At 43.3% G+C, this 13099-nt stretch overlaps 1 protein-coding gene across 2 annotated transcripts in view; it reads right to left on the bottom strand.

Annotated features, from left to right (window-relative positions):
* Nucleotides 1–967: 967 nt before the first annotated feature.
* Nucleotides 968–13099, bottom strand: part of INPP5E (inositol polyphosphate-5-phosphatase E) — a 542414-nt gene continuing 530282 nt past the window's right edge. For both annotated transcript variants that reach the window (XM_069609582.1, XM_069609583.1), the window contains one exon: nucleotides 968–2218. In XM_069609582.1, coding sequence (XP_069465683.1) covers nucleotides 2086–2218 — 133 coding nt within the window. In that variant the 3' untranslated portion in view covers nucleotides 968–2085. The remainder of the gene's footprint in view (nucleotides 2219–13099) is intronic.

Below are 13099 nucleotides of genomic sequence, written 5' to 3' on the forward strand. Positions count from 1 at the left end.
TCCATCAAATGTGTGTGTATAGTGTGTAGGAAGATGAGTGGAACCCTCTGGTGAAAGAAGGAAAGTACACCATATTTACAGCTATGATTATAGCTTTTTCTATTGAAGTTGTGAAGAGAGATGAGCCATGGATGCAGAGTATCTGAATCACCACAAAGGTCCTATTTAATGTTGCCCTGGATGGTGCATTTCTGTTAGTTTGGTATCCATGCCAACATCCTCAATGTCAGTCTCGAAGAAGGCGTTGCCACTGTGAAGGTATACAGTACTCTGTACCTGAGATTACCAAGGGTACTAAGGAGGCCAGGCTTTAAAGAAACACTTTCCCAGGCTAGATGGCTAAAGGTCTAAATCAGAAAACTCGGGCAGGGGACCTATATGTTGTCATCTCACTATTATACTCTTACAGTACACCTGTGTAGTGGACTTCAAAAGCATACAATGCTTGTTATTGTGATTTGCAGCTGCATCCCTCCCGAATTCACACTAACTTAACAAACCTGCCAGAAAGGTAAACCATGCCATTCCAACAAAGACTCCTGACAACAATATTCAGAACATCATAAATGTTATTAATGCAGCTGCCAGAAAACGTCCACTATTGACCATCAACAACATTAAAATCGGATATTACAAGCAAAATAGATGTTGAGCGAGAATCCTTTGTAATTTCCAACATAAAGATGTTTTCCCAAGGGAACTAGGATAGAGAAAGAATGCGGAGGTAACATTGTGATCAGGATCCTGGAAAAAGACAATCTAAAATAGTACAGCTGTGGTACCTTTGTGATATGACAATACTTGGTAACCCAATGACCATGTACATGTTTGAAGCCAGCAAAGAACTCTGCATTTGGCCTTTGAGACTTGACCCATTTGTATTACAGAAGACTAGGATTAAAATCAAATTGTTGGCCTGCCCCCATTGGGCCTCGGGTAAAAGGGAATAAGGGAACAGTCAAAAGCATAAAATATATTAATTTTATTGAAAATAAATAAAAACTGCAAAATAAAAAAAAGGTGGATGGCCAGATGAACAATGTTGGTCCCAAGTGCAAATAGACCCTTGAATTAACATTCGTTACCAAAATTGTAACTCCTGAAATACATCCATTCTGCACACAATGTTCAGAGGAGAATTCCTGCAAACAGAGAATAAATTATGACTCACCTCTGAAAGTAAAATCTGCTTGTAACATCTGGTAGAAATCACAAGAACATGCAACTGGCGAGAGGCTTCAGCAACTAATTTGTCTCTACACCTGCATCTTCCAATCCTGTGATAATCTGCTCTTATCCAAACTGCTCCTAATGTTTTCCTTGATGCAACAGATCAGTAAATAAAATGGCAGTAGAGACAATCCTAGTGCACCTCTGTCCTTCGACCCATAGCATTTATTATTTTAGCACACACAAACATTCTGGAGCAGGGACTCACAGCTGGGGCTCTTCAGTAGAAGGATGTGTTTCCTTTCTTGCCCAACTGCAAAATATACAGTGTTGCTTTCGCTTAAACCTTGCCCCTTGCGATTACTGGCCCCATTAAAAAATGCCTATTGCGCCTCACATTGAATCAGTTACACTTTGACAAACGCGAACAGCTTAAAAAAAAATAGTGCTATCCTATAAAATATCACGTCGTCAGTTGATCCCTGAAAATGCCTCTGTGATCTCTTCTGATTGCTTCAAATAAATTACTACCGACTGGATGATAGTGTCATTTGTGCAACAAGACCATTCAACTTTAGACGGGCCCTTTTACAAAGAAGTCTTCCTGACCAACAGGAATACTATCAACAGCCACAGAGGTCATTTCTTTTGTCCTGTTCTGTTCCAGTGGCTGCAATAGCTGAAACTCTCCAATGTTGATCTTTGGCCTGTGAGAGATTCCTTGCTCAGTTGAATGATGGCTGCACCATCACAACGCTACTCCTCTGTCATGATGGAATAACTTACTTGGCCCCTGAGAGAGGCTTGCCCACAGCCTAGGACTTGTTCTTCCATTTGAGCGGTCATCCTGGACTTTCTGGCATGTGCTGTATCCAATGAATGGTAACATATAAATTACTTTTCTCGTCCAAATGGTCAGGAAATGCTGCAGACCTTACTGGTTTTCTGGTCCTTGAGTGCTTGACGTTTTGTCTGTTCTCTTGTTGTCCGTCTTTTCATTCCCAACAAATACAGCTCTCTGTCAAATTGGCCTGCAGCAAGAGGTATGCTAAAGAAAAGAAAAATTTAGTAGCAAAATTAGACACAATTTTATTTAGACATTACAGTTGTCATTTGCGGTTATCACAGTTGCAAGAAGTACTTTTCTGTGTACATCCTAGATAGGATTATTCATCCATTATTTTTCTTTATTGATTATGGATCTAGAAGTAACCCATATAGATACATGCCAAAACCCACTATTTTTTAAACTTTATTCTTATTACATTTTTCCAGATCACCAATAACACAGATACCAACATCTTTTATTCCCTCCCATTCCCTTCAACTCCACCCTTCTGCACTAACAAGGTAAGCTTTCCATATGACATTAAATCTCTCTTCAAATCTGGTACCTCTCGCCGGGTAGTTTCATATCCTACTATTTGCAACAAAGGTTGCAAGAACACAACACTGTAAGAACACACAGCTCAAGTATGTCAGGGTGGGCTTTTGGAGGAGGAGCTTGAGACAGAAGTTCTTTTTGAAAAGGCTGGAGAAGAGAGCAGGTAGGGCACACAAAGGAGGCCCAGAAAGACGGGCCACACTGGATGCTGGGAGCTGGAAAAAAAGGCCATGAGGACCAAACTGTGGAACCAAGCGATCGGGAGCTGCTGTTAAGAGGCAGTGGAGTGTTGGCTAAACGGAACAGTATTGGTAGTACCCTTAGAGGTGAAGGAGGGAATGGGGTCAATAGCACCCAAAGTGGTGAAGCCCAAGAGGGTGGTACTTGTAGCACCCTAAAGGGGTTGAGAAGGTGGGGATAGTGACAACAGTGGAAAAAGGGGTGAAAAGGTTAGGGGTTGTGACAAAAGTGTTCAAAGGGAGGGGAGAATGAAAGGTCAGTGATACTCAGAATGTGAAGACAGTTGTAGAAGTACACAGTTGTGGTTATAGAAGGACAGAGCACGGGAGAGAAGGAACTAGATGTTTGTAGAAATCTCACTAGAAGAAAGCGCCATTGAAGAGTGGCATTTAGAAGGGGTGAGAGGGAACAGAGTGGTGGAGCCGCCAGAGTGGGAAGAACTGATAGGAGGGGAAACAAATAGAAAAATTAGGAAATAGAGGAGTCTAAAGAAACTGCACAAAAGTGAGGTCTGCTCATTGGGAATGCAGTGTGGATGAGCTATCCAAACCAGCAAAATGGCACAGCAGTTGGCCACTCTAGTCTCCTCCCACCTAGGCATTGAGGAGGTACCACGCCTCCTTCCTAAGCCCCAACCTCTCATGCTACTAATAATCCAGTTGCCTCATTGAGGCCTACATCACAAAGGGGAAACTGGAAAACCCCACTACAGGGACAGATCAGACAAAGGTGCGCTAATGCAAAAGAAGGAAGAGAAGAAAGGAGGAGACATCACTGTGAAATCTGGTACTGTCAAGAACCATCAAAGGAACTCGACAGAAGGCAAGTCCCAGGCACTGGGAACTAAATACTTTTGTTTTCATTAAACGACTCTGCTGCTCCTTCTGACTGGCAGCCAAGGAAGAGGAACCCCAGGACCTTGTTGATGACTAACCTCTTTGAACTTTAAGTTGCCTGGCATTTCTGTTTTCGAACCCACATGATGTATCCTGACACTATCATTTACACTATAGATGATTGATGTCCGCTCAATGAAGGATGGAGATATAAAACAAGTCTGAAATACCTCTCAATTTTTCTGGTTGTGTTTGGAGAGATGTACATAGACAGAATACTGCACTTGTGGCATTTATAATGTGCTTTAGTCCTGTGTCCCCCCTCAAGAAGGCACTAAAGAGTAAAGTGCGTAAAATCTCTAGTAGGTACATTTTTCCACATCCTATAATAATTTTCAGATTCCAACTTTGCAATGAGCGCCTTGTTCAGATCTGCTAAACAAATAATTTCTGGGCATATGCGTTCTCGGAGCCATGCATGATTCTTTTCACAATATCCTTAGGACGTCCGAGAAGAGGATATTGTGTCTTGAGTTGCTATTCCCTTGTCCTTTACTGGCCGCATTTTGTTTTTTTTACCTTATAGTTTTCTTTTGAGTAGAATTTGCTCCCTGATTGAATACAGGGACAGCAATGTTTAATAGTGGGGTTGTTAGATTTTCACTTTAATCTGGCCCTTTGGCTTCTGACATGTGTGGCAACACCTGGGTTTGCTGGTGACATTGATTTTGTTCAATGGGATGGAGGTTGTACAACAGTGTTCTTAGAAGGCTGTTTGTCCCTGCCCTTTTTTTCACAGCATCAGTTGATGTCCCCCATGTCTCGGACTGTGTCAAAGAGGTCTGGGTTCTCCAATTTCTCATTGTTTTTCATTTTCCAGACCTCCTAATGGGAGAATTGGGACAACTTACGGTACCCCCATGCCCAGTCACTCAATTCTTTCCTTAAATCCTCCACTAATGCCATGGCTGCTAGTTGGTGTGACTCAGTAACAATGTTCGCTGGGCTGATTTCCCTTGGGGTGTCACTGTCTGAGGATAAGCCAGACCATTATGATGATCAGAGGACATTTCTAATGTATCCACATAGGTTTCTGGTTGCATTAACACAGATCATTTCTTAGGATTAATTGCCTTGAAGAGCCTTTCCTACCATGGTGAGGGGGTTGGTGATTTTCTGCCCTGGTAATCAGTTGGAGCACTGCTACCTACGCTAATTTTATTTGCAGCTAACAGAAATCTTATCTAGATGAAGCTTCTTCTCCATCCTCTTCCTAGATTTTTTGTTATGGCCAGCACCTTAAGTGGGCCGGGCAGAGCCCTGGCAGCCTCCAAAAAAGGCTCCCGGGGATCAACCCTGACTAGCCTCAGCCACCCCGACCCCTCAGGCAGCCGGTTTAACCAAGCAGCGCTGCATGGTTAAAGGGCTACCAGCAGTGTCAGCACTTCAGATTAGAAAAAAGAAGATGCAATGCATTTTCAATTTTCGAATCCTGAGTTCTGACACCTTAACTGTGCACCACTGTTAGGTTAAAGGGATTCCTGTGCGTGTTGGGTCTTTACCGCTGTGCTGCCTGCTGGGTGTTGGAGGTACAGAAGGGGAGCTGGGGCTCACTGGTGTCCCACCTTTGGTGCGCCGAGCCTCTCCTTTTGTTTCTTCATCACAGGATCTGAGCCCGTGATTTGGAACAATCAGAAGTTGCTAGGCGCACTAAAGGTAATAATTCCAGTGCACCCAGCGCTCTGGCTCTTAACAGCCCCCACCACCCTTTTAGGCGAGAGGGAGGTTTAGTACGCTCAAACCTCTCTGGCATGCGTGCCCCTGTATTGTAAATAAATGTGTGCATCCCCAATCTTGAAGGAATTCCTCCTATCCTGCAGGCCCTTCTGCATCTCTTTTTGGGTCACTTCTCCGAATACCTCAATACCACTTAAGGAGAACGATGGTTGCTATAAACCAAAGCCCCTATCAGCTACGATGGCATGGGGTAGAGTGAAAAGAATCTGAAAGCGATAGCTGACGAGCGATAACCTGCGGCGTCTCAACTTCTCGGGAGGTGTATTTCTGTAGTGGGTGAATTATGATGTCCAGGCCCGTGCCCTCATTTCTTTTATGGATGTAGGTAGCAGCACCCCTCTTAGTGTTCTACCACAATACGTGCTGCTGTACTCACATACTGCAAGAGAGCGCTTCATTGCCTTTCATGGAGGAGCATTGGGGTTCCCTTCTTTTTGTAGGGAGGAGGTTCGCATATTAACTGTTTTTTTTAAATCTTATTTTTATTAGTATTTTCATCTTTATAACTTACAAAATGTCCCCTCCCCCCCAACTCCCCATTACCCTCAGCCATTCTTCCCCATCCCCTCATATTCTTTGCAAGCACCATTTCTCACGAAAGCCTTTGTGCAAGAAGTCCAGCACCATCTCCCAATCTTTCTTGAATTTCTTTTGCTCCCCTTGTAATACATATGTAACACATTCTAAAGAAACATAATGACAAATTTTCATTAGCCACTCTTGTTTTGTTGGGGCCAATGATTGTTTCCATTTTTGTGCTGTAAGTGAAACAGCGGCAACAGCTAGTATCAGGTATGCTTTCTTTTGCTTCTTTTCGGTTAAAACCTCCAATATGTCTCCCAAGCCGAGCATGGCCTCGGCCATATCTCTTCATATTTGGGGACTGAAAATCTCTCTCATTGCACTGTAAATACTTTCCCAAAAAACGTTGTGTGGGCACTCCCACCATATATGTGCACACGTTCCTATTGCATTGCATCCCCGCCAACATTCACCCGAAACATACTTGTAATATTTGTGTAATTTCTCCGGTAAAATTGCACCATTGCCTTGACCCAAATTTCACATATTTGAATTGCCTGCAACAATTTTGGGATTCCCTTCCAAACCGCAGACCATTGACTCTGTTGTGACCGTATCTGTGTCTTTCTCCCATATCTTCATATACCCCCATTCCCCATGATCTAATTTTTCTCCAATTATCTTATAGAGTGCCCCGACCACATGTCTGTCTCATGAATTTGTAGTGATGTATTTTTCAAATGGGATTAGAACCTTTATTATGAAGCACTTATTTCCCATTAGCCAATGACGGAGTTGAGCATACCTCAATCTTTCATTTTTTGAGCAGCGTAAATGCCCATTTACTTTGTTGAAATGTTCTGATCTCTTGCCCCTCTATCATGTCGCCCATCTTCGAGCATCCCGCATCTTCCCATGTCTCAAATGCGTTCTGCTCTAGTCCCAGAGTGAACTGGGGATTGCGGAAAAGGGGGAAGGGAAATGTAGTGATGCCTCATCGCTACACCACAGCGTCCCATACTTGTGCCATCAACGCTGTAATTTTGCTTTTGTACATATTGATAGGGTGATCTTGTTTTTGACACCAAAGTACTTCCTGAAGGGGTTTACCAACCACTGCTCTGTCCATACGCACCCACATCTTCTCCATGTCCCATTTGAACCATTCCCTGATGATTCTCAATTGGGCCACCTGATAATATACTTTAAAATCTGGGGCCCCGTGCTCCCTTGAGTACGGGTGCTGTTAGTGTCGTCCATGCAACCCTAGGTTTGTTACCTTGCCAGATATAATACCTCAATATCTTATTTAGTGTCTTAGCAAATTTCTGGGGGACCATTATCGGTAGTGCCTTGAAGTAATAAAACACCTTTGGGAGAACCATCATTTTGAATACATTTATTCGTCCCATCCACGATGTCGTCAGGAAATTGCGTATCTTGAGCCATTGTTTAATTGACGCCAAAAGAGGGAGATAATTTACTCGGTACACCGAGTCCAAGGAATATGTTAATTGTATGCCGGAATATTTCATTCCCTGTTCAGTTCATACAAATTGGTCTTCGTAGCCTACCCTCTTCCCTTCTTGGAATTTCATCATTACTGATTTTTGTATGTACATTTTTAGGCCCGCCCCCTCCCCCAAATAGCGTCAATTCTATAGCCAATGCTGGCAAACAAGAAGGTATTTTGGTCACCTTCAACAACAAATCATCCGCAAAGGCTATTACTTTATGGTCTTCTCCCCCAAATTGAATACATATGATTTTCTCCTCGTCCCCAATTCTAGACAATGGCTCAAGATGTATTGCATATAGTATCAGAGTTAACGGGCACCCTTGTTTGGTCCCCCTAGTAACCAGAATTTCTTGAGAGAGATCACCATTAATGGCTAGTCAAAGGATGGGGGATTTGTAATTCGCTCCTACCATTTGCAAGAACATAGGACCAAATCCCATAGCCTCCATTGTCAAGAATAAAAAGGACCACTCAACACGATCAACTGCCTATTCGGCATCTAACGGTATTACCCCTGCTGATAATCCTGCTTTGTTTATTTTCTAAATGAAATGGCTCACCCGTCTTGTGTTGTCAAATGTTTGCCTATCCATAACAAACCTGGATTGATCCGGGTGTATTTTTAACAGCACTAACCTTCTCATTGTGGTTGCTAATATTTCAGTAAAAAGTTACCGTCTATATTGATGAGAGCTACGGGTCTGTAGGATCCACATTGGGTCTTATCCTTACCACGCTTTGGAAAAACCACCACCTTTGCTTCTTCCATTGAAGGTGTAATAATACCTTCCCCCATGAAGGAGTTAAAAAGTGAGTTGAGCACTGGAGTCAAGTTTTCTATATACTTGTAAAATACTGCAGGAAACCCGTCAAGACCTGGGGCCTTATTAAGAGATAGGGACTTTATCGCCTTGCAAACTTTGTCTAATGTAAACTCACTATCTAACTCTTCCCTGTCGCCTGCGTCTATACGGTTTAGCCTGCATTGTTCCAAGTATGACTTTTGTACTTGGAAGTCTGGACTGTGTGAAGTATATAACGCAGAGTATTACCCAGTACTGCAGTTTAATAAACAGGTATCTACCCTCCTTATCCATTTCCTTGGCCAGTATATTCTGACTGACCTGATCCTTCAAGGCTATGAAGACCCTTCCCTTCTTTCCCTTATCGTTAGATTGTATAATATGGGGGTAACCAAATAATTTCAATTTACTCACATCTTTCCTTGACACGTGTGGGACTCTTGAAAAGCAACCACATCCGGGTTCTCTCGGCTCAGAAACGATCCAACTTTGCGTCTTTTGACTGGGGAGTTTAAACCTCTTATGTTCAAGGTTAAGACGTGGATTTCTTTCTTACCTCCCATCTGAATATATATACTCTGGTTGTTGCTTTGGTAGCTGACCTCCCCCCAGCACCCAAAACCCCTCCCTACCCCGCCTCCCCATATGCCTCCCTTCTCCCCGGCCCAACTCATTCCCCTTCCTCCCATGCGCTACGCCATGGAGGTTGATCACTACTACACACCCGGAGATTAGTTGTGGGAGGTCTACTTATACTCATCACACCCCCAATTTCAAGCACTCCCCCCCCCCCTCATACTCTCAAGCGTTCTGCCCCATCAAACGATTATCAACCACAACTATTGCTACAATCCCAAAATTCCCGGTGGTAAAGCTAACATATATTTACATCTTGCATTTTACCCTCTCCGTTGACTGTAGATGTCGCGCTCTATAAACTCCTCTTTAGGGTCATTCTCACTATGTTTTGTCTCAAGATGATTTTGTCCATTCCCATCTTTTGTATCTGCCTGCCTCATGAATGTTGCAGTCTTCCTTTTGATTACTCCCTTCTTCTAGCTTTAATATCCGCAATCCTTCTTCACACAAGGTCATTCGATGTTGTTGTCCCTCCCATGTAAACAAAAGTCCAAAAGGAAATGTCCATCTGTAGCAAACAATTTCCTTTGATCAGCACTTTTACTACTGGGCCCATGAGTCTTCGCTTCAACAGAGTTACTTGTGCCAAGTCCTGATACAATTGGATTTCTGATCCATTGATCTTGGTAGGAGTTTTTCTTGCAGTCTGTAAAATTGCCTCTTTCTGACCATACCTTTGTATTGCCACAACAACATCTCTGGGCCTCGCTCCTGGATCTTTGTGTTTTTGGGGCCCCCTCTCTTTATTCGGTCTATTGGAACTTCTTATCCTGCTTCCAAGACTAACATATCAGCGAACACCTGCTGCAAAGTTGTTTTTAAATTTCAATCCTCAATCGTTTCAGGGAGAGATTTCACCCGGATATTGTATCTCCTTGATCTATTTTCAAGATCCATTTGTATTTCCATATTGTGCATTGCCATATCTATTTTATGTGGGTCTTCTGCAATATCTTGAACCGCTGTTTCGTATGTTTCGACTCGCTCTGCCAGATCATTGATGTTGATTTTCACCTCCTGTAAAGATTGTGCAGGTTCTTTTCTTATGAGGGCGAGTTGTGCCTGAAGCATTTCGGTCATTTGGTACTGGAAGTCGTTGAAGCATTTTTTAATTACTTCTGTTGTGGACTCCTGCTCTGCTATCTTTGGCAATGAAACCGGCCCCGATTCTTGGTGGGTTGGAACACGTTAGTCTGTAGCCATTTCTTCCCATTCATTGTGCCACAACTTCAGGAGCACACCTTCTTGTTGTTTCTTCTTTTGAAATTTGGGGGTGGGGACCCCGTCTTTGGGTTCTTTTGACCTATTCCTAGACATTATGAAATCAATCTGCAGACACAAGATTGCCAGCTCAACCTCCGCCCTTGTGTTTAATAAAGGTGGGATATTCATGATTTTTGACAGAAGTTCGTGGGAAGAAACAGTTTTTCAAAATGCTTTTACACCTCCCAGTTTGTTAATCAGTCTCACATAGGGGCTTGCATTGCTCATAATCAGGGGTTATTTGTTATCTCGAAATGCCCACCTTTCAAAAGTTCCCAGAGTTGCTTATCCGTGCGCTTTAAGTTTACCTCCTCCTCAGTGCAACTGCAATCTCTGCGATATTGAAGTACTCACTGATCCGCCGCAGATTTGTTGTAGCCCTCTAAGTTCTGGGGCACTCGCATTGCCTTTTGCGAATCAGCGGGTCCACAGATCCATCACACAAGTTGCGGTCCCTGTGCATTTAACCTCAATGTGGATGGTGCTTTGTGATCCTCGCAGGCACCTGCCCCGTCGTTGGCGCTGGGGCACTCGCTCCCTCTTTTGTTGGCAGATCAGGTCCTCAAGTCTGACGTTGAATCACAGTCCCTGGGTGTTTTTCTTCCATAATGATGGTGCTATGTAAATATTTCGAGCACACGTCTCTTTGTGGCCCCTTCGGTTGCCACTAGCCCACTGGGAAGCGCCAAGCCCTTCTAACACCTCACAGAGCTCAAGGTCGGTCACAGACACTATGGCGCCATCATACACGCAACAAATAGTCTTTCCTTAGATCCCAGGAGCCTCATAAGATCTACTTGATGGTTGTCGAGTAGATTACAGGTCGCTTTCATCTTCTTTCTTGAGGTGGCAGGGAGGAGCCCTAACCTTACATAGCATCTATCTCGGCGGCCATTTTGGAATCTCATTCTATTATGTTTAAATGCACATTTTTCTTTGAATTTCTTATAGGGCCCAGAGTTGACATGCTTTATTTGATTCAGGTAAGAACACTGGGGGATCTTGAGCTGTTCTTCCATTGTATACGAGCTATGAAATTGCAAAGCGAAGCATTAACACATAGCTGAACTAACTAGACCTGAGATTAGCTGGTCAAGTACCTAAATTGCAGTTGAGGCTCAAATCCTGGATTCCCCAGTGTGTGATCCTGGGCAAATTATTTATTCTCACGGTTTATCTATGGACCCAGTTGGCCCTTGTCTAAGCTGCATCCCATCCTTTAGGCCACACCTACACTATTTGGGCCACAACCCTGCTCATAGCTCCTCCCCACCCCCTTCAATGTCACAACCCACTTAAAGCACTCGGTATGGCCTATTACGATTTCTCTATCTGGGCTTTTCCTCAGGGCGTCCTATTCTGTGACCTCTGTCGTGTCAGAGCAACCAGCATATATTTTTCTCAATTTACACACTGACCTTTCTTTAGCCCGGACTATGTGGATCAGGGTCTTGCTTTTGGATCAGATTAAGAAGTTGGGAGAGGTATTCCACTGAGTGGGGTCTTTTTAGACTGAGCTACTAGCATTTCTGCAGGATTTTCAGCAGGTGTATTGGAATCAGGAAGAAAGGAATCCAGTTATAAAGTCTTCTCTTAAACATTTTACCTTTAACAACTCTCAACTGTCTTGGCGTCCGCAACAGCAAACTATAAGGCTTTGGATTCAGACAGATGACTCAGCGAGCTGTGGTAGGGCCATGAGGTAACCTCATATATACTTCTGTCACGCAGATGGTCTGAACCAAGACAAGAATGTGGATCCAAGAAAGCAGATGTGATGCAATCCCAACATGGGCCAAACATAAGACGAAGATCAAGCCGCAGCTAAGTGCTCTACGGTAGTGCTCTCCAGGGGGTGATGAAGAAAGCCACACCACGCACTGTGAAACCTGCGCACATGCATGACTGCTTCAACTCATTTGCTGCCCCAGCCTTCAGTACCACACACTGCACCATCCTTTTACCACAGTCAACGGTGCAATAAGAGTGCGCATCCATCAATCTTTTGTGTACAAATTGAAAATCCATCTTAGCTTCTAAGATTTTGTGCATCAACCTTGCTATGAGGTCATTTCAACTTAGAGTTGGGCTGGAGATGGAATTGCTTATCCAATCCCACTTACATTTTGTTTGGCTCAATCTTATCCAACTGAGTTTATTTGGTAAGCTCAAAATCACATGTACCCCTATTAAAGTGATATAGTACCTTTGCGAGCATAGTTTTACCAGAACAATCTTTGACATTCCAGGAAACTACTTTTAAGAGACCCACGTTAATACACCAATTGTTGTACAGAACGTATGGCACCAGCGACTGTCAACACAGTATTATTAGACCTCCTAATTAGGATCCTGAGCTTTTGCACACACATCTCACAGCCAAAGAAAGGGCGTACCGCCTAGGCCTAAAGTAGGAAGGGCATGAAAAGGAACATGGCAGGAGGGTATCAGGATTGAGTGGGGGGAGGGGGGTAAATAGCTCCCAGGAAACATATAAAGAGAATGCTTAAAAAAAAAAAAAAAAACATTTTAACAACCACCATAGTCTATTGTCCGAGCCTTCCTGGGAAATTCAAACTACTCAACAAATACAAGGCACAAAACATAAGTATGCACACCAGAATACCACAATATGGTTTTCTAAGAGGTCATTCATGAAAAATGCTAATTCAGTGTAACCCCTACAAATGGGTACACACGTCTTGAGAATTTGTACACAGGAGGCTGTGTTTAGTCCATGTGTTATTGAAAAAGAAGACTGATGTACATTCTTAGGTCATCAGGTTCATTAACGGCAGTCTCATCCTACTGTCTGATCTTCAGGCAGGGCTGTATGAGCCATATTTAAATGTTCTTTGCTGTGAAAGTGGATCTCATGGCTAGAAACATCTGCTTTTTTTCAATTCTAACTGGGGACGTTTTGGTT

This window comes from Ambystoma mexicanum, chromosome 8 (genome assembly GCF_040938575.1).
Source record: "Ambystoma mexicanum isolate Mex_15411 chromosome 8, UKY_AmexF1_1, whole genome shotgun sequence".
NCBI lineage: Eukaryota > Metazoa > Chordata > Amphibia > Caudata > Ambystomatidae > Ambystoma > Ambystoma mexicanum.